This window comes from Synchiropus splendidus, chromosome 5, assembly GCF_027744825.2.
Source record: "Synchiropus splendidus isolate RoL2022-P1 chromosome 5, RoL_Sspl_1.0, whole genome shotgun sequence".
NCBI lineage: Eukaryota > Metazoa > Chordata > Actinopteri > Syngnathiformes > Callionymidae > Synchiropus > Synchiropus splendidus.
In genome coordinates, this window is record NC_071338.1 from 13,276,703 (window position 1) to 13,302,271 (window position 25,569).

The window sequence follows — 25,569 nt, forward strand, 5'->3', positions numbered from 1 at the left end:
TGGGGGGGGGGATGGGATTAAAGACAGGCCGCAGCAGACGGGGGGCTGGACAGGGTGGACAAGCTAATACGCAGGGGGGGCTTCTGTGAGAATTACTGAGCACAAAAGACACATCAGTAAGACTGAACGGGCTGTGGTCAAGTACAATCCGATGGATGATAATGACGTATGAGATTCGACCTCAGGGGACATATCACGAAGTGCATGTGTGTGAGTGTCTGCATGCAAGTCTGTGTATGCGGGCAAGTTTTGCCATACTTGTGAGTACCTAGTGACACCCTCTTGTGAGGACATTTTGCTTTGTGAGGACAAAGAGGAAGGTTTAGTGGGTTAAAACGTTGGTAAAAGTAGTGTATTATGATTGGGTTTTAGTTTGGTTGAGAGTCCTGGTTATGTTTAGCCATTTGTTTTGGATGGGTAAGTTATGGTTGTGAGACTGGGGAAAGCATTATGTCAATGAGACGTCCTCATAAGAATAGCAAAACAAATGTGTGTGTGCATGTGCGTCTGGTTGATCCTCACTTGCAGGGACCAATTCTTGACAAAACACTACACTATTTGGTTAGCCCCCCCATATCCAAGCCTCAATTTGAGGATGAAGATATCACGATAACTGGGTCATTATAATTGGGTTTCAGGTTCAGAGTCCTGGTTATGGTGAGCCATGTGTTTTGGATGGTTAGGTTTAGGGTGAGAGGCTGGGGAAAGGATTATGGCACTGAGAGGTCCCCACAAAGTTATGGGTGTGTGCACGCACGTGGGCTTGTTTATACTGCCTCGTGGGGACCAATTCTTGACAAAACACTATCCTCGTGGGGACCTTTTGCTGGTCCCCACAGGTCCAAACCTCAAATTGAGGACGGATACTTCAAAATAACAAGGTGATTATAATTGGGTTTCAGTTTGGTTCAGAGTGCTGGTTAAGATGTGTTTTGGAGGGTTCAGTTATGGGTGAGAGGCTGGGGAAAGGATTATGGCAATGAGAAACCCCGCGATGTCCCCACAAGGATAACAATACAAGCATGTATGTGTGTGTCTACAAATTTGTATAGCCATACTTGTGGGGACCAATTCTTGAAAACACACCTACTTGTGGGGACCTTTTGCTTTTTGTTGCTAGTTCACTTTGTCAGTCCCCACAAGGTAAATCCTCAATTTTAGGATTAAAACTCCAAAATAACTGGGTCACTGAATTGAAATAATTGGTTAAAGGAAGCCATTTGTTTTGGATCATTAGGTTTAGGGTGAGAGGCTGGGGAAAGCATGAAAGTCAATGAAACATCCACACAAAACATAAAAACATATGTTTTGTGTGTGTGTGTGTGTGTGAGAGAGAGAGAGAGAGAGAGAGAGAGAGAGAGAGAGAGACAGATACTGTGATCAAGTCTCAAGCCCAGTTGGAATTCAAGGTTTTTAGGAGAATAAATTGTAGTTATTGTTTCTCTATTAAATCATGCAAAATAGATAAATAAACGCACAAAATCATACAATGTGACGTTATACTGCTACTGCTAGAACTACAGTACTGTCTGAGAATCAAACGGCGAGAGCTGTCGCTTAAGTATGATCTCATCACCCTCATGGCAGCTGCAAGTCCAGGTTTGTCCTTAAACTACAACATGAGGATTGTCTATTGACACTTTCACATAGTCATTTGATTACAACATGACTATTTTCTCTAAGAAAGTCATAAATCACTCGACAGCATGTTGCCGCGCCTCCATTTACCAGCAGAAGACACTCATACACATGAATAGGTTCCCACTGATTTCGCAGGAACTGCCTTACATGGTGTAAAATCGATATTTCTGCCATGACTGAAACCTCTCTCTTTGTCGAGCATGTAAACCTGATTTTAATCATCATTTCAGTAGTTTATTCAAAGTTAAGTACCAAATATCTCCTTTAAGCTTTTCAGATGTTTTAATAAGTTGCAAGTTTTTTTGTTTTTTTTTTCTTGTCTCATTTCTGTTTTGGCAAAGTAGCTCTCGTTACGCTCCTGTGTCCGATCTGTATTTAGCATTCAGTTGGCACTTACTCTAACTACACCCTTGGTCCCCATTGTTTACACCGCAGAATCCACTTGACTGGAGGAAGCGATACTTGGTGAGTCATTTGTGACAAATCTTTTGACACTTCAAGCTCTTGCACAACTCGTGTAGCTTTAAATAACAGGAAGTCCGTTCTTTTCTTGCAACTGTAATAACTGGCACTTCGCTGTCAAGGCACAAAAGGAACCCTCTTGCAATTCAAACATCATGACGTTGTCACGTGACGGTGCCTTATGATAGAAACCATGTGGTATTAATTTTCAGAAATACCTTTTATACAAGGCACACAAACCAAAAAAAGTAAATAAACAGCACTATTCTAGAGGATCATTTCCATTAAGAGGTGATACAAACTAATGTGAAGTAAGTAGTTCACATAGAATTCATAGATTATTTAAAATTAAAATGAGAAAACATTCTGATGCCTTACACCAAGGTCAATTGTGGAGTTACAGTTACTGTGTATGATGACAGAAACATACCTGGTCACCTGTCAGGTCAGGACACTTATTTCAGATCTCAGCTAAACAGAGGAAAATGGATGGTTTGATGTAAATGAAAATGTAACCAAACTGCCAAATAAATCAGTTTGCAAATAAAGTCCAAACCCCAAAGATCTGTGGATTTCTTGTGTGTTCTTGTTTGACAGACACACTGAAAATATCTGCCCCATCTTGTAAGGCAACAATTCATTCTTCCTTACTTCCTCATGATACACCTTCCACACTTCACCTCTTTGTCTCACTGCGTAACCTTCTCCTGGTTCCTCAGATGAAGTATTCTCATCTCTTGTACTGTCCTTTTAAAGACCGCAAAGTCTTTTAGCCCCAACTACCGTGGCACTACAGTGGCACTTGGGGAACCGATTCAATAAGGGAAGTAAACACTTCAGAGGAAGTACTTCAACTCTTCCCAGTGTGAGTCGAATCATGTCTCCATTGCTCATCATCCAAATGTGACTCACCGATGACACATAAACCAATCAAAAATGAGTCCATCTATGAAGCCTTTATATGGTCAGAATATTCCCATAGCAACGTTATTAGGTTTGAACGACTGCTCTCATTAAACACTTGAAAGTCAGTGTTCTTTGTCATGATGTAAGGAAAACTATGGAGGAAGTAAAAGCCTAAACAAGTACACTTCAGGTGTACATATGACTATGCTTCTACAATGAATTTACATTCAACTATTTGTACAGCCACTGTTGTGTTAAGGATCATCTTTTTCCTGCGTGTTCAAGCGAACATCATCTCACTATTAAAGTGGCGGTAGCCTTGGAGGAATAAAGGTTAACCAGAAAACGGAGGTTGTTGAACACATACTGTTCGCCCACCCTCGTTGTTCTTTCACTTTGGCGTAGAACTTATCAAAAAATCTCTCCCCTTCTGAGTTGGCATTTGAGTTGGAAGAAAGGCCCCGGGATGAATATTCCATCCGGCTTCTTCACAAACGTTTGTCATTTATTCCTGTCGATGCTGATGCCAACAAGATGGAGGCAACTGCACGAGTCAGACTCAGCATTCAGGTCAAAGAGTTCAAAACAGATTCCTGTCCATAGAAATCAGTAACACAATGTGCTGAAAGGTACATTCAGTCCAAAACAACATTAAGCTGATCAGATGTTGGACTACTTAGTCGTAACACATTTAACCTCGCTTGGGAGACCTTCACCAGTGCCATGCAAATCCACAAAGCAGCTAGATGCTGAGACATTCAGAATTCATCATTCACTCATTGTCACTTATTCCCTGGACAGAGGGATGTAGCTGATTTCAGCTGGACAGGGCTAGAGGTGGCAATAAAGAATCAATAATTTGCAATGTCTGTGCTGGTCATATTTGAGAGGAAACAGGAGTACTTAGATGAAAGCTGTAAAACCATGGCTAATGTATGGACTTTACAGACCCTGCGTGACCGCAAGATAGGACCAAAACCACGATGGTGTTGCTGACCGAACCACAAAAACTGTACCATCTTTCTGCTGAAATTGTAATAATCTTCTAATTCTAAAGGCATGCAACCCTTTTTATAATATGATGATGAAGAAAAAAAAACAGATGACATCATCAGACATTTGAATTGCATTTTAAATGAAAGTCACTGAACCAACAAAAGTCACTCAGATCGCGACAGTTGTTTCCCCTCTGACTCACTGTGGGAACCGACCCAAAGCCCCTGTGGTCACTTTGTTTTTCTGCTGATTATGAAATCTGACTTTGGACCACAGTGCGGTTTACGGAGCACCGCTGCACCACTCTGACAGTGAGTCACCGTAAACGGCTGCTGGTCAATCCCCATGAGAGCTAAATTTCCTGTTGTTAGCATGCCTGTGTAATCTCATTGATAGCAGACAGGATATTGGGCTGAGGTCATTCGCTGGTGTGAAGGGAGTCACAGGAGATTTGGCCTCATGTGAGACATCAGTTGGTGTCATTTAACACACGAGGCCCAGCATCAACGTGATATGGATGACCTCCTTTATGACCTCATCAACATCACTAGACAGCTTCTCAATAGCTGGAGTGAATGATCCGTCTGAAGGAGTTTAAATTTTAAAGGTTTCTACTAGTAAGTAAATCAGTTACACTTCACTTCTTGTTGACCAGTGTTTAATTTTGTTAATCCAACCTGTTCACTGTTTCAACAGAGCAATTTTGAGTGGTGAAACACGCACTGATCAAGATCAACTGTTGTTGGTGCAGCAGGCTGTGACCATCCTATGGGAGACTACCACCAAATGTCCCCCTAAGTTGCACCATCGAAAGTGAGCGTCTCATGACCAAACCTATCACCCTTACCTCAATACACTTGATGGTCCACACACCCGCACTGAAGGAACTAGTCCAACTACAAAAATAAAGAGAACCCTCTACAAAAATCTATCTATCAGAAAATGAATATTTCACCCTTCACTTGTAATCACCACCTCAACAAAACTACATCTACACATATCATTAGACTACTACGACAGTTATTTCTGCCACATGAATGAATGATGATATTGGCAACTAATAATAGAATCGAATAGAAAAACAGACGCTCCTACACCACTGCTAATGTTAGCTTTATTATTACTATATTCTCATCTAATATATTCACTACAAGCAACAAAAACATTGCAACTTCCTCTGTACCACAGAATTAAGGTGAGGATATTAAAATATGTGACTTTTAAAACATACCTTCTTCCGACGGTCATAGTTCCGCAGTTGCACAAGACGATGATCTGGTGCCACCTAGTGGGACAATACTAAAATTACAAGACGATTTACAGATAGTTAAAAATGTTTTATGTCTATTACTATAAGGTTGATGAAAAGGGCGTTTTGTCTTTTGGCTAGTGTCTAGGTCCCAGCAGCATTCATCACAGCTTCTGCCCTGTTCATTTGGAGTCCTCGTCCACAGTTGCATTTACAGATGCTTAATATCCCCTTTTAGTCATTTACACTTTCAATTAAAAATAAATAAGTAGATAGACCATGTACACCTCATTTTAAGTTGTTGTCCTCACTGTGCTCTCCTTCGCTTTTAGGAAACATCAAAGGAAGTCTCTCATTGAACATGAGAACAGAGATGACAGGATAAAAGCGTGATTGATGCAACAGTATAAATGTTTGTGGACTATGTTTTTGTCATAACCGTCCCAGATTCACATTGATTCATGGCAATACAAAAAATAAGTAGTCCCTTGTTCCCAGATGTGGTCTCGCCTCACAACTGAAAAACTCTTAATTTCATGATAAATCCATACAAACGTTGAGACCATTTGATGGTAAAGACACTGCATGGCTTGATTACTGCGATCTAAATTACCAGGTACATTGAGGTCTGTCTGTATTTTCTCTGATCTCTGGCTCAATGAAAATCTTGGGTCAAACTCAAGTCATTTCATGTGGCCTGCAAGGGCTTGAAGAACCGTTGGGTCAAAATGATTCAATAGATTATAGATGTCAATAATTGTATAAAAAAAAAAAATAAAAAAAAACCGAAAAAAAAACTTCACAAAAGAGATGTTGATGCAGAAGGAAGGGAATTTGGTGAAAGATGAACGGAGTGGATGTTGCTGCTCGAATCAGGACAAGTCCATATCAACACAGTGCAATAAGCTTTCATTAACTAAAAATTGGAACAGATACTATGCCTGTTATCTCACTGCCATTGCCATAGTTTGTACTATGCAGCACGGCAATGCATGATAATCTGCCTAAGATGAACGTTGTTTAAAAATTTGGCTCCTAGTGAGGCCATGTGACACCCGACCTATTGTTGAGAATGAAACAACTTCTCAACAGCCTTATTGCAACGGGCATCTGCCATTGTTTTCATCCACTCTACCTCAGTGACATATATGCCCTTTGAAGCTAAAATTTGAACTCACATTTCCACTTGTACTTTTCAGCTGTCCTTCAAAAAAACCAAACATGTCAATTCCAGACAGGATTCTGACCCCAGTGCTTGAAGAACTGCCAGACTACAAAATGATGGGCTGCATGGGGGAAGGCAGCTTTGGGTATGTTGTGCAATGTAAGAACCTTAAAACCAAAGAGATAGTAGCTGTGAAGATTTCAAAAGACACATCAAGTCCAGATGATGTGAAGGAGAGTGGAGAGGTGAGGAATGATGATGGGAGCATTGTTTGAAAATCAACTGACCGGTCTCTAAATGGCTCCTCAGTTGATCACGCTGCAAAAGCTGCGTCGGTTGGATCCTGACAGAGCTTGCCTCATCAAATACCACGACTACCACCACGTTTGTGGACGTGTGGTCATCGTCTTTGAGAAGCTGGACATCACCATCTATGACTACATGAAGAAGAGGGGCTGGGCTCCAATGCCCATTTGTGATTTAAAGAATATCATGAAAGATGTTGGGGAACACACATTTAAGTTGATTTCTGAATACACAGCCACGTGCGCTGACTTTCTGACTATCTCTGCGTCTTGTGTAGATTGCCACGGCATGTAAGGCGCTGAAGGAAGTTGGCGTGATTCACACAGACATGAAGCTGGACAATGTGATGCTGGTGGACCAGAGGAAAAGACCACTGAGGACGAAGCTGATCGACTTTGGAGAATCAGTGAAAACAAAACAAGTCTGTACTGGGACCATCGTCCAGGCTTTGCCTTACAGGTAGGAATGATGAAATGGCGCTGTGAGATGTTTCACACTGTCTCTTAAATGATGTTAATTTGATCATTATTTATGAACGGGAACTAACCTCAAATATTTCATCTTTCAGGGCTCCAGAAGTTATTTTGGGCCTCAGATATACTGAGGCGATTGACATTTGGTCTCTGGGCATGATCACCGCTCATCTGTTTATAGGATTTGCTCTCTGTCCGGGGACAAATGAATATGAAACCGTGAGTAGAGGAACAAACCACAAATGCTGTTCGCACAATCACTCGGGCATGTGGACCTCTCAATTCAGTTTGAATGGAAAAAGGCCCCAAACACAGGAAATGAACACGTATACATAGTTAAGATGAAGCTTGCTCTGATTGGTTCTTCTGGGATGGTCTCCTCCGCTCCAGTTCTTAATGAGTTCTTGTTCCTCGTCCTCTCAGAGGTTGGACTTCCAGGGTGGGACTCCTTTTCTATGAGGTGAGACTTCTCTTCTCCAGGGTGGGACACCTCTTGGGTAGAACCCTCTTCTCCAGGGTGGGACTTCTCTTCTCCAGGGTGGGAATCCTCTTGTCCAGGGTGGGACTCTTCTTGGGTAGCAACCCTCTTCTCCGGGGGGGGGGACTTCTACTCTCAGGTGTGGGACTTCTCTTCTCCAGGGTGGGACTCCTCTTGGGATAGGAATCCTCTTCCCCATAGGGGGACCTCTCCTATCCAGGGTGGGACTCCCGTTGGGTGGGAATCCTCTTCTCCAGGGTGGGACTCTTCTTGGGTAGCAACCCTCTTCTCCAGGGGGGGGACTTCTACTCTCAGGTGTGGGACTTCTCTTCTCCAGGGTGGGACTTCTCTTGGGATAGGAATCCTCTTCTCCAGAGGGGGACCTCTCCTATCCAGGGTGGGACTCCCGTTGGGTGGGAATCCACTTCTCCAGGGTGGGACTCTTCTTGGGTAGCAACCCTCTTCTCCAGGGTGGGACTTCTCTTGGGATAGGAATCCTCTTCTCCAGAGGGGGACCTCTCCTATCCAGGGTGGGACTCCCGTTGGGTGGGAATCCTCTTCTCCAGGGTGGGACTCTTCTTGGGTAGCAACCCTCTTCTCCAGGGGGGGGACTTCTACTCTCAGGTGTGGGACTTCTCTTCTCCAGGGTGGGACACCTCTTGGATAGAACCCTCTTCTCCAGGGTGGGACTTCTCTTGGGATGGGAATCCTCTTCTCCAGAGGGGGGCATCTCCTATCCAGGGTGGGACTCCCGTTGGGTGGGAATCCTCTTGTCCAGGGTGGGACTCTTCTTGGGTAGCAACCCTCTTCTCCAGGGGGGGGACTTCTACTCTCAGGTGTGGGACTTCTCTTCTCCAGGGTGGGACACCTCTTGGGTAGAACCCTCCTATCCAGGGTGGGACTTCTCTTGGGATGGGAATACTCTTCTCCAGAGGGGGACCTCTCCTATCCCGGGTGGGACTCCCGTTGGGTGGGAATCCTCTTCTCCAGGGTGGGACTCTTCTTGGGTAGCAACCCTGTTCTCTGGGGGAGGGGGGACTTCTACTCTCAGGTGTGGGACTTCTCTTCTCCAGGGTGGGACACCTCTTGGGTAGAACCCTCCTATCCAGGGTGGGACTTCTCTTGGGATGGGAATCCTCTTCTCCAGGGTGGGACTCTTCTTGGGTAGCAACCCTCTTCTCCGGGGGGGACTTCTACTCTCAGGTGTGACTCCTCTTAGGTGGGAATCCTCTTTTGGAGGATGGGACTTCTCCTCTCCGGAGTGGGAATGCTCTTCTACCTGGATGAGGTAGTCTTGTTGTTTGTTTCTGGTGTGGAGCCTCAGGGTGGGCTGCCCGTAATAGCTGCAATCCAGCTAAACAATGTGTAACCCTTGCAGTAGCTACACACCAATACATGAAATTTGCCTTAACCTTACAAACACATACATCCTTCTGCACTGCCCATCCACTAGGTAGCTCCTATTGTTTTGATTTTTTTTGGGGGGGAGCATTGCATTTCCTTCATCTGACTATCAAGTAATCTGGTTGAACAAATTAGAAATAACATGGAAAAAGTGACGTCACACAACTAAATATAGCTTTAATTTTCTCCTCATATTCCCAGATGCGTTGCATAATTAAACTTTTGGGGAAACCTCCCAAAAAAATGTTGGATGAAGGGATCTACACCAGGCTGTACTTCTACAAATGCCCTGGAGTAAACACTTCCAAGAAAATCTGGACTTTCAAGGTACATGTATGGGAAAATGCTCACGAGGTATGCTTGCATGTGTTGACACCACATCTTCTGTGATGCTTCTGTTGTAGACACCAGAGCAGTACGAGAAGGAAAACCGCGTGAAACCCAAAGACAGACGGAAGCGCATTTTGTCATCGTTGGATGAGATCAAGTCTGTGAGTGTGTTTTTATTATTTATGGAAGGAAGGAAAGAAGGTGGACCACAAAGGTGGGGGGTGATAGAAGGAGCTTCTTCCTCTGACTCATTACAGTGATACAGAGGCCGTGGAGGGGCGGGACAAATTGCAGTTGAGTTTGATAGACCAAGCACTAGCCAGTCATTTGGATGGGGTGGTATGTATGTTGGCCTGGGAACTAATATACATAAGAGGGAGGGGGGACAATCCCAAATTCTGAGATAAAAGTGAGAATTCTGGGATCCTTTTATTTCATTCAGATGAATTAAATGGTTGCAATAAAGTGTGAATTAATACATTCTTAGACACTCCCTGGCTTTAAACTTTATGTGACATGTTTTCTACAGTTGCCTTTGCACAATAAAAGGAGCCATAGCTCTGAGGAGATCAGCGCTTGCGTGGAGCTGATGAAAAAAATGCTTCAGATCGATCCCAAGAACAGAATTTCAGTGTATGCCGTCCTCCTTCATCCATTTTTAACAGATGACCTAAGCTTGATGTCTGAAAGTGAGCTGTAGATCTGTTCTTGTCATTTGCACTTTACCTCACAAATGAATTTATGATTGTGTTTATTTTATAAATAAAATCCGAAGCAGATATGTTTTCTTTTTTAAGGGTACCCAATTGAAATTAATGACTGGTTGTGTCTTAAATTTATGAATCTTGATTCTTATTTTCATACTACCAAATGAAGTACACACACACACAAAAGATCAGTTCAAAGTGTCTTCTCCGAAGATGGAGGAGTGTTTTCTCAGCAAGCAGTTCTCCCCAAAAGAGAAAGGCAGATTGTATTCCTCATGGACAGGAGCTCTGCAGGGAGAGCTTGTTTTGTTGCTGTTTGCAGCTGATGTGGCCTCACTGACCCCATCAAAGGCACTGACTGTTGGAGATCCCCGAGGAGAGTTGCATCTGATGACAGTTTGAATGTGCACCAGGGACTTGTTTTTTGGAAAAAAAATGATTTAAATGTGGGTCACCAGTGCAGCTGAGGAACTTCACAGTTCTGTACCATAAGTCTGCAGAGATAACTGCTTCTGTTTATGTACTCTGCTACAGTGAATTTGATGAGTCCCTTGATTCATATTTGGTTTTGCATTGCTGTGGGACAACTCTTAGGTATTGACTGAAAAGACAACATGATGGATGCTAGTAAGCAACAGAGTTTCCTGGTGAGGTGTTTGGATTGCAGGTGAGCCCTGTGATTTGAGAAAACAAAACCCACCCCAACCCTTCAGGAACCACCCGTGGGGAGGTGCTCTGGGCATCTTGCCTCCATGGACGACACATGCATGGACAAATAAACATCCTCAGTCAACTGATAAGACTTGTTCCTCGAGTTGTTGGTTAACATGATTCACTCATATGAGAGAGGTCGACTGAACTAAGGAAAATGGTGGATGCCTTGCTCAACTCGTGTGGAAGGTGATACTGACTAAATCAGATCAAAATGACGGTAAATAACATTAATCTCATAAGACTCAAGCTTTTCTTGGGTTTTCCTTTTTTCATTTTGAGATAGGAATTACTTAGAAGGAGTCATAACTAGACTTTGTCTTGTAAGGAAAGTTGCTTTTGCAAAGAAGAATAGCCTTGTTTGTGGACAATACAGTTATCAATAATGATTCTATTAGAACTATATATCAGATTTACATGTCATATGAAGCTGGTGACTATTATGGATATTGCATGTACGGTAGATGAATTCTCAAAACAGAATGTTCTGAATGTACCCCGTTCTGTTTCCATTCAGGAATTGTTGCACCAGTCTTGTGTCTTTGTATGTGCTCTGTTCCTTCCTTCTTTATTCTCTCTGAAATGGCTCTGATGTTGTAACTCTGCTATATGGTGTGGGCAGTGCACCTAGATGTGGGATAGATAAATATTTTAAAAAACAGCACCATGGCAGTGACAAAAATGTAATCGCCACATATGAGTTCATGGGGGACCTACGAAGTAAATTTGAAGATGAAGATACAAGATTAATCGTTCTGTATTTTAGTGGTGAGGTCAGGACTGCAGACTCAGACTGCGGCTGCACCACCCTGCCTGTACACAGAAGCCTCCATGGTAGCTGACCAAAATAATGCCAAGCATACATGTCCCAAACATGAAATACTTTATTAACAATAAATGCAAAAAATGGTCCTTGTCGAGGATCATAGAAAACACTGTGAAACAATATTCCACATCTCTCAGTCAGGAGCGTCTTCCCATGGTGATCACTGCGTAGCACTGACATCACAATCAGAGCTAACAGGAGACTTGTCCGTCTCATTGTCCACCCCAGTGCTGAGGTCTGACCCGAAATCAGCGTCATTCACTTCAAGCATTGTTGTCTCCACATTGATTTTAGTCTCCACATCAGTCCTCAGCTCCGCTACTCTGTCGGTTTCACATTCCGGATTCGGGTCTGGTACAGCCAGGTCAGGAACAATGACTTCTGTGTAGGAAGGCGGGGGATCGATGTCGTACCTGACTTCACACTAGAACACAAAATTAAAAAAATGAGAGCTGTTCTCACCAATGACTTCTGGGATAGGCTCCAGCATTCCCTGCAACCCTGAACAGGACTAAATTGTGTGGGACTAATAAAGGCCATCCCATCTAATATATTGTTCCTATTTCCCTTGTTATCTATGTTGTGGCTTTCTTTATCTCTCTTTCTTGTTTATCTGTGTTATGCTATTTTCCTCAATGACTGCCATATTATTTCAGTAGTTTGGCTGTAAAATCCACATAAATGACTTCACTCTTTTTCTTTTCAATATGACCTTATAAAATTATTTTATTTAAATTGCACTTGAATTTGTCTTTAGCAAACAATGAAAAAAAAGATATCAAGGTAAATGAATTGCAAAGGCAGTGTTACTATATTATGTACTAACAGTCCCAACTTTTTCCTACATAAAGGATGAACAACTTTCTGCTGGACACAAGCATCAAGCCTGCACCTCTTCCAATAGTTAACCACAAGATACCTGGGAAATGTTTCAATCCCGACTGTCGCTATAAAGCAAATAGTGAATCAAACAGTGGAATGTTTTCTTTCATTGACACAAAATGAAGAGAGATCTAAATAGACGTAAGTCTCACCTCTTGATAAGAAGGTGGGTTGCCCGAAAATTCCAACAAACGTTCTTTTTTCGTACAACAGCGTGGCAAAAAAATGAGCACCACAATTCCCAGGCACGCAAGTTCAAAATACCTTGAGCACATGCAGAAAGAGGAAGTCACTGATGCTGCACAGGAACACAATAAATATTTAGAATGTTTGCACTATGATGAAATGAGAAAGTTAACATAGTTCTCAGGCAGGTAAACTCTAACGGCATGTCTAAAATATTGTTTTTTTGGTCTCAATGTTTGCTTCAACATTTGAAAAACACGTACAGAAAATAACTCAACGCATCCATGAGTTCTTCTGCCCAGGGTGGAAGCATCACTGATTTCATCATGGACTGACAGCAGGGCTGAAGTTTTGAATCCTCGCCATGAGTCAAGACGAAGGAACAAGGTTGAACATACATATTTATAGGTTGAATGTCGCAAGCGCTGGCTTAAGTCCTTTGTTCCTTTGTTCTAACAATTATATACTTTCAGCAGAAGACATCAGCAGAGGGGGAGAGGTGGGCAGTGACTCCTCACTCAGCACTGTCTCAAAGGACAGTAACTGTAGGTGGAGTCCGGCGGGACTTGTCGCTGAGCTATGTTAAATCAAAACAAAATGAAATAGAATATCAGGAAAAAGTGAAACTCATATATTATTACAGTGAAATAATTCAAGACTGTATTTCTTTATGAATTTTATCTCTTATCTTAATGATTTCGGCTTCCAGGTAATGCAAATCTGAAATTCAGTGTCTCAGGAAAGTTCTGGAGTTTTGGAAGGCTGTGGTGTCACACCCTTAGCAGCTTATTAACTCAAAATACCTGAAAAGGTTTCCTGAAATAGCATGTCATTCTGGGTCAGCAGGCCACAGAATCATCTTGAAACGGCTGACTTGACAGATGCACACAAGACAGTCATTAACACCCACCATAAGGAGGGTGAGCCATACAAGGTCATAGCTAGACAAGCTAGTGTGTGAGTCCATTCATAAGAGGAAGGAGTACTTGGGATGCACCAATCTACTTTCTTTAGCATGTCGGTGAACCTACTGAGGGCAACACCAATGTGTCACCTACAAAGACAACAAACACAAGTCTTCACTTGCCATTGGAGGTTACATGGAGAAGCTGATTTCATTTTCCAGCAGGTCCAAGCTAGCTCATTGACCATGGTGTTGCTGTGCGTGGTGGGCCATGTGACTGACATGAATGCTTATGGTACTGGAGGGGAGGAGAGACACCAGGCCCAACAATGCAGATGACCTGAAGGCCACTGTGAGAACAACCTGGTTATCCATCCATACACCTAAGGAGTGCCACAGCCTGATCGCCTCCATGCCACATGCCGCATGCATAATTCCCACAAAAGGAGAACCTTTTCAGATGCCTGTTATTTCCATTTAAAATATGCTTTTTATTGTTCTTATGTAATATTCTGCTTTCCTTACACTGAATTTGGGGTTTTTATTACCTGTGAATCTCAATCACCAAATTTCAAGAAATAAAGGCTTGAAATATCTCGCTTTCAGTGTAGTGAATCTATGGAATATCTATATGAATGATAACAAGCTACAATGACATGGAACTGATTCATAAAAATAATTCATCAACAATCTTTACGCTTAGCCAGATGATATTTTGTCGGTTGACTCCCAATACTCTGTTGGTGTAAGCTGTAGTGCAGATGCCCTCTGTGGTAAAGGATGGAATGAAATGAAATATACTGAAGTTTAGGAATAGCATTCATTTTGTTTGGTATCTAGTCTTTCCATTACATTGGAAAACATCCTCCCCTATTGTTCATACAGTTAAAAAAAATCATTTTTTTTTCAATGTTTGTTTTCTCCAGACCATTATATGTATATTTTTTTCATCTTCAAAACATTTCTCACTGGTTGAAACAAGTTTTGCTAACTTACTGAAGCTGTGAATCCTGTTTGTTAAAATATATAACACACAGGATTCACAAACTGGGTAACTATGTGTCTGTGCTATTCCTTATGTACATCAACATTTTAAAACATGTTTGAAAAATCTATAACACTTTTGGCTCATTGGTGAAACTGTACTTTCAGCTTGACACTTTGATGATGTCCACTCCTGAGGGCATCTTAAAGCCAGTGTTGGCTGCAATGAAAAGCTACAGCATGCTGGGATTCATGGGCCAAGGATCCTTTGGATATGTGGTCAAATGCAAGAAGGTTGAAGATGCAGAGGAAGTGGCACTGAAGATCTCCAAAGTTATGGGATATGAAATGAGTGAAACCAATGAGGTAACTAAATATCCCAGTTTGGATTTCCTTAGCGACTGATTGAGAGTTCTTTGTGAAGATCCCAGTGAGCAGATACCACAGATACATTGTTGAAAGACTTTTTGCAGGGGTTCTACCTGAGCAGCTATTGAGGTCTGGTGCACTGTTTTCGAAAGCAAATGAAGGACGAAATCAAATACTGTTTTTGTCCAGATTTCCATGCTACAGAAGCTACGTCAGCTGGACTCTGACGCTGCCTGTATCATCCGCTGCTATGAATTTTTCCGTGTGTGCGGCCATGTGGTCATCGTGCTGGAGAAGCTGGACATCACCATTTCTGACTACATGGACAAGAGAGACTGGAGCCCCGTATCAGTTGAGAGTTTAAAAATCATCATGAAAGACGTAAGACGTGTTTCTTAGAAAGTAGCAGAGCTCATCTTACGCCACGTTTACTTTCACATGCAGATTGCTTCAGCGTGCAAAGCGCTGAGAGACGTCGGCCTGATTCACAGCGACATTAATCCTGACAATGTCATGCTGGTGGATCAGATTCAGCGACCGTTCAGGGTGAAGCTGATCGACTTCGGTGAGGCGCAGAAGTCTTCAGATGTCAGAAGAGGATGTATGGTCCAAACTTTGCCCTACAGGTAGATTCTCCGGTCAAAGCACAACTACACAAACCAGATGAGATAGGGTGACTCAGAATGCACTCCACAATACAGCCCTGCATGAAGTTCAAGGGCACAGAAGCATTAGAATGAGCTTTTACATACTAAAGTACTAAAACTGACTTAAATATTAACTGACATATGTAATGTCCTAACCTTGATATTATCCATGTTTTTGGAGCCTGAAACTTTTGTTCATACTACATACTGAACTAATAAACTCATCTATACTACTGTTACAGAATTATAAAATGTAGTATATTTATAAACTCATCTATATTACTAATGATAATAGAAAGGTCATATAACCAATGAAAGTATGTTTTCTGGGTGCGACCATCCACTCCACAGGGCTCCAGAAGTTATTCTGGGCCTCCAGTATAATGAGGCCATTGACATCTGGTCTCTCGCCATGATGATCACCAACCTGAGCATAGGAAGTACTCTCTGTCCAGGAAGAAATAACTATGAAACCGTACGTATTAGAACAACTGTCTTCTGAATGTCTTAGGCGAACCAATTATTAATGACGGTATATTCATTTTAACTTTCATGAGAAACCAAAACATTTCAATGGTAATAAAGAATGAAGTTGAATTGTGATTTTTATTTCCAGTTGCGCTGCATCATGGAGCTCCTGGGGAAGCCTCCAAAGAAAATGCTGGATGATGGGATTTACACAATGTATTTCTTCTCTAGATGTCCCAAACCCAGTGATCCAAAGAACACCTGGACATTTAAAGTACAGTTTTGATGTGATAGAAGTTATCTTTTTTAAAAATGAAACTTTCATTTTCATTCATTTCAGTGTCCACATAAATATGAAAAGCAGTTGGGGATAAAAACACAAGACAGACGGAGACGCTTCTTCTCCTCACTGGATGAGATCAAACAAGTATTGTGAATATTTTAAGCAATACTTTGTTTCATTTGCCTCATATTTTAACAGCTTGTAAACTAAGAGGCGATCTCTTTCACCCCATTTCAATACAGTTGCCAATGCACAATGTGACCAAGCAGCTGTCAGCAGACATCAGTGCTTGTATTGAGCTGCTGAAGAAGATGCTTCACCTTGACCCAAAGGAGAGAATCAACGCAGACGAAGTCCTGCTCCATCCTTTTGTCAGCGACCTCCCCCAAGATGATCAGTAGGCTCCGTTTTCTCCTGGTGGGCGTGCATCGAAACATGCTCTCTGGGACCTGAAAACCGTGGATCTATAGTACACTGTTGTGGCACCCCACTGTCTGAAGGTCCAGTATGTCTTTTGACAACTTTGGAATTGCAATATCTGACTTTCATTAGATTAGCATTCCATGAAATAACTCAGCTTTCCACATGGCAGACTTTTAAGACTGGAATCCACATAACTACCTTCTTCATTGTCAGAATTCTCCTGCAATTTATAGATCAGGGGTGTCACAGTCATTGACGCAAAGGGCCCATCTTTCGAAAACAGTAGCTGGTTAATTCTTCGAAACTTGATATCAGTCAATTCGTCTAAGCTAAAGTTAGCATTAGCTTTGATCATCAACTGACTCAGACCACACAAGACACTTCACCTCAGAACCACCATTCGCTTCTTTGTCTTTCTTCCTTTTTTTAGATTTTTTTTTTCAGTTTTTCTTAGCTTCTAGATCAATTTTTCTATGGGTCACAATGTCAACCTATATTGCAACAACATCTATCAAGTATCAACACAGAATTCAAGCTCATATGTCACATCATATGACTTGGAAGCCCATATTTGGCACCCAGGACCTTGAGTGCGTCTCTTATGTGTTGAATTTCAAAGTAGTTAAATTCAATAAGCATGCTTCTTTATTAGCCAACGCAGGATCTAGGGTTATATAGGTCTTCAATGGCACTGGTGAGACTCTTTATGTAGCTCTACAAACTATCAAATCTGTTTAAGTAGCGTTTTCTCAGAGAACAATAAAGTCCTCTTGTACTCTCTGATCATTAGGGTTCCTCTGTAGGACTGATTTATTTGTTTTCAGAACAACCAATAATAGTAAAAATGAATAACCCAAACAAAATGGAACATGAACAACTACAGATTCATCGAGTGAACAGAAATAACTATAGAGATTATTGCCATGCCGAGAGAGAAGCCCCACTGGAGTGTGAAATGTGTTTGCTCTTGCATTTGGAGTCTCGGCATCATGCATTATTGCTCTCTGTCTGGTCAACGTTACTATGAAACTAAAAGGCATGCAGTGTAACCAATTCCCAACACAGCTTGTCTGCTTGGAGCCGAATATCCCTGGTCCAGAATTAGCAACTCCCCCAGTCTTACATCTGTGCATTCATTCTGTTACCTGAGCTGGCACTCACTCGCGCTGCCCAGTGTGTGCTATCTGGGCTGAGAGTCATCCAACCGTAGTTTATTGTTGGCAAACCTCTGTCAGCTCTGACAGCAGATGATCATGTTCTTATTTTTCATAGTCGCTCCAGACCACTCTTTTGAAATCCTCAGTGAGCTCTTTGTCTGGTAATATCTGTCTTTTCGTCTTTCCAGTGTAGACATCTGATGCAGCTCTTCCATCATCTCACCAAAGGACGAGTCCTTCAGTGTCTCCCTGACCAATACTGGACTGAATAATATCTGCACTGTTGATTAAGCGCCCTGAGAAAGGTGCTTCTCTGAATGTTCTGGATGGCTATTTCCTTTTTTATATTGATGTCACCTGACATATTCTGGCTAGCAGCAAAGAAAAGACAGGGCGAAACGGAGCATGCTGTGAGGATTCTAATAAAGTCAAACCCCCAGTCAGTTAAAAGTGACCCATCACGAGGATGTTGGACCATTTGATAGAGATGCAGTCGACAGACACAGTTGAAGAGCACGGACAAAAAAAATATCAGGAAATTGCTGGCTACTTTTCGTGCGCTTTATTTATGTAGCGCTATACTTTTTACTGACAATGTCAAAAATACCCAAAAGAAACAACTCAATTCTTCAAAGCTCATGTTTTGTTTTGTCATGAGATCACACGAGTGCAATGTTTGAAATGATTGTCACAATAAAGTGTAAAATGTCTTCTTGACACATTTCTTGCAGTTTCTGTAGTAGTAGTACTGTACAATAACAACAATGTACCTGTTTAAAATAATCAGTTTTAGTAACATGACGGAGGGTTGTTGGCCAGTATTGGATGTCATACCACCTCACATCACAGGATTCGGAGATTCACGACATGATCATCTGTGCTGCTCATTCTGCAAAAGTTTTTTTTTTTATTCTTAAAAAAAATTATCTTATAATTTCTGTATCTTAGTAAGACAAGAAAGGCACATTGTCGGAATTCCAGAATGTATGAATTACATAGATAATCAGTTAATTCATAGACTTTGATATTTATATATATTATGTGTCGGCCATTGGTCCATACTGTACACATTTTATAAAAACATCAAGGGACTTTTACAGAAATATATGTCGAGGCCTGGAATGCATCTCGCTTCTTCAGAGGAGCGCACTTCATTTTCCCACAGCACGTGAACGCAGCAGCAGCAGCAGCCTTATCGTCGCTGAACCTCAGGTGTCTTCTTCGAGCGGCAGCTTGATCTCTTGTGTATGGACGACTGAGGCAGGGACCGCGATGGCGGACCGAGACCACCACGGCAAGTCCACCAGTCCACCTCCTGGCCGCAAGTTGCACGCCGCGAACTCCCCGGTCAGCTTCAGGTAGGAGCTCCGGGATGTGGAGGGAAGGGGGCGGTCAGTCGGGCTGCTTGTCTGCGGCTCCGGAGGCGCTGGTTGATGGGACATTTTTATAGAGTAAAGTGCGTTCGAGTAGCAGTTGAGCCTCATGGTTGGAGTTAGGGCGTGTCGCTTGTCCCTCGTTTTGTTGTAGCTTTCAGTCTAGACTAGTTTTATATCTTACAGAAACCCTTCTTGGTAAGTCTTTCTGTCTGTTCATCGTCATGCTTGAGAATATATTTTACTGTTGCCTTCACTGCTGCTTCAGTAGGTGATTCAGCTTTGTCATGCAGAAGGAACCAACTTTGCAGAGCGGATGTGTTTGAGTCCCCCTGTACATGACGCTGTTACATAGTGATCCGAGTGTCCTGCATGGGTCCACCTGAGCGTCCAATCATCAAGCTGGGTTTCAGCTTAAGAATTAGGAATTAGCTGTATGGCTCTCATTTATCCTGAGTGTGAGACACAAACACATGCTGTACATAGTCAAATCACCGGGGAATATTGCTCATGGCTTCAACAAAATAGTCTGAGTGGTGGTTGTTGTTGTTGTTGTTAGTGGAATTCCAGCTGATCGGGCAGAAGCCGGAGGTTGGCTGTGACCCAGTGTGGCCATATGCTTCTTCTCTACACATCCTGCAGACAAATCCTCGCCCCCCTCCTCTAAGTCCACTTGCCACCGTCTTTGCAGTCAAGTCTTTGATTATTTTCTTCTGGAGCAGCTCAGCAGAGATTTGAAATGCAGCACACACTTTTGCAAAATGTCATCATGACCCACTTTGAAGTAAAGATAAAACAATTGGAGCTGCAGTTTGGAACGTGATTTTTCTTTTCATTTTAAACATGCCATTTATTTTTAATGTCATGTGCTTTTATCAAATTTGAGTTTACAAATAAAGTTTATGATATAGAACAGCATCAGGTTTTTTAAGATTCTCGTGAGAGAGTGTCAGGTGTGCCGTGGGAAATGATCCAGTTCCACCTCATTTGTCCGGAGATAGAGGCGGGCGATATGATGCCATTGTGTCATGAACAGTTAGAATGTGTTTACGACCTACCAACGGCGGGAGATTACGTTCTTTCTATACACTGTAGATCTATGCTGATGCGTTGGTTCTTCGTCAGCATCTCAGCATCTTCATCTCCGCTTCACACTCTTCCCACTCAAACTCACAGCGAAGGAGCCTGTCAAATGTAACCGTTTGTTTTCAAACCTACTGACGTGGCCACACACCTTCACGACAGAATAATGGAGAGTTTGTTGTCGAACCCGCCACTCTAAAAGAGCTAACGCTAACGTGATGTCTCACTTCAAAACTTTGACACTCAAAACTATCAAAGTTTGCTCTCTGGTTAAAAAGTACAAACAAATGCGCGCGAAAATGTGGAGAGAGAAAGAATAATTGTAGTTATGAAGCAAGCTGAGGCAATGAATGTTAAAGGTTTGCCTGGAAATGATCTAAACTAGAATAATAAAGTTTGTTGGCATAAATTGTCTGATTTTGCTTTTTGCTTTAGTACTAACACTGGCCAGAAACTTACAAGAAGAAATATATGAGAGACAGTATAAAGAATTTTGACTCATCACAATTGTTCTTTGGCTGAGGTTCATTTTGTGGTGAGCTTTGGGATTTTTTTCAATGAACCAAGTGTGCCGTGGCTTAAAAAAGGTTGAAAAACATTGGTCTACACCAGTCTCTTCCTCATCTCTTCAGAAAATGGTTAAGAAGTTGCTTTTCTGAACTTAGTCAGCAGAGTACCACCCCAAGGTCCTTTGAGTTCAAATCATGGGTTGCTTTTTTTTCTTTAGGCAATGCAACTACTGACTTAGTACTCAAATAGTTGTTTCTCCAAATCAGCATGAATTTCTTTTGCTACGCTTCACGCTGATCACCAATATGCAATTGACATGCCTACCCAGCGCAAACCCCGCCCCTTCTCACTCCCCTATCATCCCCTCTGCCCCCTCCCCGCCATCCACGCTAAAACAGTGCCACCTTGAAGAGAACTCAAAAGACGAACATTGGCATTGAAAGAAAAATTGCCTGAAAAAAAGAATTTAGGCATTAAAAATATACATTGGCTGAAAAGGAATTGAAAAACTAAATATTGGCTGAACATTTTTGTATTGAGGGAGAAAAATTGAATTGTATTAAAATTATAAATAAGAATATATTTATATTTATTTATATTATATATTTCTTTTTTCAGCCAATATGCTTTTTTTCAATGCCAATGTAAGCTGTCCCTGTGCTAGCCCCATGTCTGTTCAACTGTTGTTGAACTGTCATTTGAATAAGTCATGGAGCTCACAGGCAGTGAGGAGGTGTTCGGAGACTGCTATGTTGCGCTCGGTCCACGGAGATTGTGCTGAATTTGGCTTCACTGCAGAAGTCCTGATGATGTCATCCTCATAGTCATCAGAGTGTAACACGACTACTGGATTAAAGCTCAAAGTTTCTGAATAAAATTAACGGGAGACGGATGTTTTTTTCTGTCTCTTTTCTTTGGATTGCAAGAAGCATGGAGTCTACGTAAATGTAATTCTCACCGCTGTTGTCTGTGTCAGTGAAAGATACTTGATGCACAGAATGAGTCTGTTACAGACATGAATTAAAAGACAAATTGAAAAGCTGAGTGGCAGAACAAATGAAGCGAGCTAGCCTGTTCCCATTTTGTTCTTTATATGGAGTGAAAAGTAAATATCTATTGAGCTGATGTGAATAATGCCCACAATGGATGGTGGCTGAGCGGATGGTAATTGCTCCTGGTGGCTCGTTTGCTGCAGCTGATTGTTTGCAGACATAACTCAAGTCTGCTGAATCAACACATTCCACCGAATGCAAGCTCCACCCACCCCCCACTCCAACACTGCTGTTCGCTAGCACTAGTGTGTCAACCTGTTCTTCTGTTAATGAGCCAAAAGGTTCAGAACACTGAGGACATGCAGCTGTTCTTCAGGACAGAATGACCTTTGTCAGTGCTTTAGAGTTTATTCTCTTTAGTGTAGAGTTTATTGTGTACCAATACTGATATTTGAGTACCTGCAAATACAGATAAAAGTAATTAGTGATGGGTTGATGAGGCTTCATGACACAGTGTCCTACTTTTCGAGCTCAGTAGGAGGCGCTCTCTGTTTAAAACCAATAAGAGTTGTCATAAATGGTAGTTCAAATCCAATTATTTTAGAGCAGTAGTGCCATGAAGCATCATCAGCTCATCACTATGAGTGATAAATACTTTGCTGTGGTAGCGGCGTTTTTTGCTGATCAAACACCTCTACCACAGGTTTTAACATTTCTAGTTTAACCTGGGCATTCTGCATATGCCCATCTATAATACCCTGCTAAAAAATAAAGGGAACACTTAAACAACACAATGTAACTCTAAGTCAACCACACTTCTGTGCAATCGAACTGTCCACTTATGAAGAAACACTTATTGACATTCAATTTCACATGCTTTTGTGCAAATAGAATAGACAACAGGTGGAAATTATCGGTAATCGTCTGCTCAAACACTGAAAAAACAGACTCCATTAGGGTGATAAGAGGGCCCGACGTTCACAGGTGGGGGTTGTGCTTGCTGCCCAACACCGTGCAGGACGTTTGGCATTTGCCAGAGAACACCAAGATTGGCAAATTCGCCACTGTGCTCTTCACAGATGAAAGCAGGTTCACATTGAGCATATGTGACAGACGTGACAGAGTCTGGAGCCACCATGGAGAATTTTCTGCTGCCTGCAACTTGGTCTCATTCTACTTTGCGTGCTTACTATAACTCCACAACAATAGAAAAACCTTGCAGAATGCAGCAACTATTCTTTCAAAAGGACCTGACTCCAAAACGACAATCCCGTCGTTTCTGTCTGCGCGTAAACGACACCTGAGATAGACTGCTCATCTAGCTTGGTGAAATTAATCGTCATTTCTTGCGCAATTCGCTTAGCATTCCGAATGTCATCCTGGGACTGGCAGGAGTTGAGACAGATTGAAAGAACCTCCACAGCAATTTTGCTGCTGCCAAGTGTTGTGAACTGCAGTGACTGGTAGTGATCGGCATTTACCGATCATGCTGAGATCGGCTGATCATGATCGGTGACCAATCGATCGGAGCATCCCTACTTTTTGCAGTTGCCTGTCCCATCTTTCAGTCAACTTTCTATATGGGTGGGGCTTAAAGTGTCAAAGTGTTTTCATGAGTTTGACCATTAATAGCATTATCAGGGATTTAACCTCCCTGAGACTTTCCCAGCACAGGGGAGGTTTTTGCTGTTTTTGTTAAGATTTTGTCACGGCTGAATGTGTTAGCCCTTGTAGCCAACAGGAATATTTCACGCATTAAAAGCAGTGGTTTGTGCTGATGAGATTTTGATCACAAAATACAACACATGTTGTGGCTTCATGTTTAATGCACCCATTCAGACATTATCATGGACATACATGCATTGAATTACAGATCATCAATCAATCATGTGCTCTCTTGACTTGCTCGAGTCACAAGAGTTTATCTGCAGGGTCTGTGCTGGGCCAGTTCTGTAAGAGTTTTAAATGGTCGGTTTCATTGATAAACAATGGTTTGTGACCGAGAAAAGGGTAGGTACCTGCGTCCCTGCAGCTTCCTGGAGAAGAAGAGAACTTTCATCAGCCAGCAGCCATGCCTGCAGATAGAGCTGACATATTTGTGCTACATATAAATTGATAAACCGATGCTCTCAAGGAAGTGAAGGTACCTGGATTTCTGACACATCTGGCAAAACAAACTGGTTTTCTTGTCCAGATGTGGTGGCAACGGACTCCTTTGGAACCGTTGCTGAAAGGACCTCTCTGCTGGCCTGCTCAGCACTAGTTTTTGGGTCTGGAAGACAGGCATGGTCCTTGTGACAATGCTGCTGTATATGACGAATTGAGCAGAGAGGGGTCATAGTTCAAACACCTTTTAGAGTGTGATAGAACACTGCCATTATTTATGCCTTTGCTCCTTAGAATAGCACCACCAAACTACTTAGGGGAGCAAAAACTAAATCTATATGAAATCTTCAATTGCAGTTTATCTCTTGCCTGCATCCGGGGGAGTGTTGACATTAGGTGCCGTTTTCTTGGCAGATTTCTTGGCAGCTTTAGTGCCAGTTTTGGTGGCCTTCCACTTTCTAGGAGCCTTTCCTACACCTGTCAATGTACGTGCCCTTCGCTGAGAACGAGTCTTTATGCCTGTAAGTAACAAACAAGAATGATTTTTTTTCTATGTCCTGGGTTTCCCACAGGTCAAGGTACTCGAGGCTAGGGTAGGCCAGGCATATGAGAAGAAAGCTACTAACTTGCATTACGAGTGACAGGCGGGGAGGCTCTCTGCTTATCCGGAACTTTGTTTTTTCCACCTCTGCGAGGAACCTGTTTGGTACGAGCCATTTGAAATGTCTGGAAGAAAAGGAAACACATCATTGTTTGTCCTTGAGACATGCATTTCAAAGTCTAGACCATGAGAATGAAAGCCATTGTTCATGGAATCAGTCTTTGCTTGCAAATAATAATGTGCTTTGAAGCACATCTGATGGGTTGTCAAGCCACAAGACATGTTGGACAATGCCATTTAAAGGAAGAAAACAAACAAACAAAAACAAAACAAAGAAGTAATGGATTATATTTAGCATTCAAATGTTCTTTTGCGGTTTTCTCTGGCTTCATTTGGCCTGGGCTGCACTTTGCTCACCAACGTCATAGTGCGACAATAAACATTTGAATTATAATGGTATTGTTTCCATTGCCAACTAGTTTACTCAGAAATAATTTGACTACATTTCTAATGGTGTTCTGATGATTTTAAACCAGTTAATTTGTCCACATGATGTGACAGTAATAATTTCAGAAATGAGTCAAGTTAACCCCATTACCGTGAGGGGGACTGATGAATCCTGCGTTGATGATTTCGTGGGATGTTTTGACGGCTGATCAAGCTGCACCATTTATAGATGACAATAGTTCCACCCACAAATCTCACGAGTGTTTCAAATTCTGATCCTTTGAAGGGAAAACATAATGACTTTGAATTGTTTGCTTGCATCATTGATGTCGTGTCATGTTTTTAAATTCTGAATATGACGTAATATGGCTAAAATACTGGCCATCATGAAGTATTTATTGGAAGTTATCTTGAGCTATAATGAAGTGTTAAGTCGCTATCTAACTGTAGCAAAGATAAAGTTGCTCAGGTGTACATTGGCAGCCGTCAATTTTGTCTTT

The 25,569-nt window shown here is 42.0% G+C and overlaps 4 protein-coding genes across 21 annotated transcripts in view; 3 read left to right on the forward strand and 1 right to left on the reverse strand.

Moving 5' to 3' along the window:
* Nucleotides 1–4,445: 4,445 nt before the first annotated feature.
* LOC128759389 (homeodomain-interacting protein kinase 1-like) lies at nt 4,446–10,176 on the forward strand. 5 transcript variants are annotated; one of them, XM_053866277.1, is made up of 9 exons: nt 4,446–4,622; nt 4,702–4,818; nt 6,454–6,664; nt 6,729–6,920; nt 7,003–7,184; nt 7,294–7,417; nt 9,282–9,407; nt 9,485–9,571; nt 9,940–10,176. In XM_053866277.1, the coding sequence occupies exons 3-9, from the start codon at nt 6,476–6,478 to the stop codon at nt 10,108–10,110; spliced, it is 1,071 nt and encodes a 356-aa protein (XP_053722252.1). In that variant the 5' UTR covers nt 4,446–4,622; nt 4,702–4,818; nt 6,454–6,475; the 3' UTR covers nt 10,111–10,176. The 5 variants fall into 5 exon arrangements, with proteins under 5 accessions (XP_053722252.1, XP_053722251.1, XP_053722250.1 ...); XM_053866276.1 differs by lacking the exons at nt 4,446–4,622; nt 4,702–4,818 and adding an exon at nt 5,711–5,880; XM_053866275.1 differs by lacking the exons at nt 4,446–4,622; nt 4,702–4,818 and adding an exon at nt 5,711–5,870.
* Nucleotides 10,177–12,195: 2,019 nt separating this feature from the next.
* LOC128759171 (homeodomain-interacting protein kinase 1-like) lies at nt 12,196–18,650 on the forward strand. Of its 5 annotated transcripts, none has more exons than XM_053865931.1 (9): nt 12,196–13,109; nt 14,779–14,976; nt 15,169–15,360; nt 15,424–15,605; nt 15,978–16,101; nt 16,243–16,368; nt 16,435–16,521; nt 16,620–16,774; nt 18,146–18,650. In XM_053865931.1, exons 2-9 carry the CDS (start codon nt 14,791–14,793, stop codon nt 18,156–18,158), a joined length of 1,065 nt encoding a protein of 354 aa, XP_053721906.1. In that variant the 5' UTR covers nt 12,196–13,109; nt 14,779–14,790; the 3' UTR covers nt 18,159–18,650. The 5 variants fall into 5 exon arrangements, 3 of the variants coding, with proteins under 3 accessions (XP_053721906.1, XP_053721905.1, XP_053721907.1); XR_008414565.1 differs by lacking the exon at nt 12,196–13,109 and adding an exon at nt 13,375–13,978 and having other exon boundaries at nt 16,620–16,877; XR_008414566.1 differs by lacking the exon at nt 12,196–13,109 and adding an exon at nt 13,375–13,978 and having other exon boundaries at nt 16,620–16,877; nt 18,151–18,650.
* Nucleotides 18,651–19,131: 481 nt separating this feature from the next.
* mapk8ip1b (mitogen-activated protein kinase 8 interacting protein 1b) overlaps nt 19,132–25,569 on the forward strand; it is a 34,123-nt gene continuing 27,685 nt past the window's right edge. The window contains exon 1 of one of the 3 annotated variants that reach the window (XM_053865051.1): nt 19,132–19,315. In XM_053865051.1, the coding sequence (XP_053721026.1) occupies nt 19,230–19,315 (86 nt within the window). In that variant the 5' untranslated portion in view covers nt 19,132–19,229. The remainder of the gene's footprint in view (nt 19,316–25,569) is intronic. The other 2 variants (XM_053865052.1, XM_053865053.1) reach the window with 2 other exon arrangements.
* Nucleotides 23,705–25,310, reverse strand: LOC128758757 (uncharacterized). Of its 8 annotated transcripts, none has more exons than XM_053865054.1 (6): nt 25,221–25,310; nt 24,648–24,747; nt 24,391–24,540; nt 24,063–24,187; nt 23,934–24,016; nt 23,708–23,865 (listed from the first exon to the last, which is right to left on the reverse strand). In XM_053865054.1, exons 1-6 carry the CDS (start codon nt 25,290–25,292, stop codon nt 23,793–23,795), a joined length of 603 nt encoding a protein of 200 aa, XP_053721029.1. In that variant the 5' UTR covers nt 25,293–25,310; the 3' UTR covers nt 23,708–23,792. The 8 variants fall into 8 exon arrangements, with proteins under 8 accessions (XP_053721037.1, XP_053721029.1, XP_053721034.1 ...); XM_053865059.1 differs by having other exon boundaries at nt 23,709–23,865; nt 23,934–23,990; XM_053865057.1 differs by having other exon boundaries at nt 23,709–23,865; nt 23,934–24,002.

Bases quoted from the DNA above. Each gene is read 5' to 3' on its own strand.
- LOC128759389 (XM_053866277.1), top strand. From the start codon at position 6,476: ATGTCAATTCCAGACAGGATTCTGACCCCAGTGCTTGAAGAACTGCCA. The intron at 7,185-7,293 runs GTAGGAATGATG...TTCATCTTTCAG, and splicing joins GTCCAGGCTTTGCCTTACAG to GGCTCCAGAAGTTATTTTGG. The intron at 9,408-9,484 runs GTACATGTATGG...CTTCTGTTGTAG, and splicing joins AGAAAATCTGGACTTTCAAG to ACACCAGAGCAGTACGAGAA.
- LOC128759171 (XM_053865930.1), top strand. From the start codon at position 13,913: ATGCTTATGGTACTGGAGGGGAGGAGAGACACCAGGCCCAACAATGCA. The intron at 16,102-16,242 runs GTACGTATTAGA...TTTTATTTCCAG, and splicing joins GAAGAAATAACTATGAAACC to TTGCGCTGCATCATGGAGCT. The intron at 16,522-16,619 runs GTATTGTGAATA...ATTTCAATACAG, and splicing joins CACTGGATGAGATCAAACAA to TTGCCAATGCACAATGTGAC.
- LOC128758757 (XM_053865054.1), bottom strand. From the start codon at position 25,292: ATGGTGCAGCTTGATCAGCCGTCAAAACATCCCACGAAATCATCAACG. The intron at 24,188-24,390 runs GCAAGAGATAAA...CCTGTCTTCCAG, and splicing joins CAACACTCCCCCGGATGCAG to ACCCAAAAACTAGTGCTGAG. The intron at 23,866-23,933 runs GTACCTACCCTT...AAACTCTTACAG, and splicing joins AGGAAGCTGCAGGGACGCAG to AACTGGCCCAGCACAGACCC.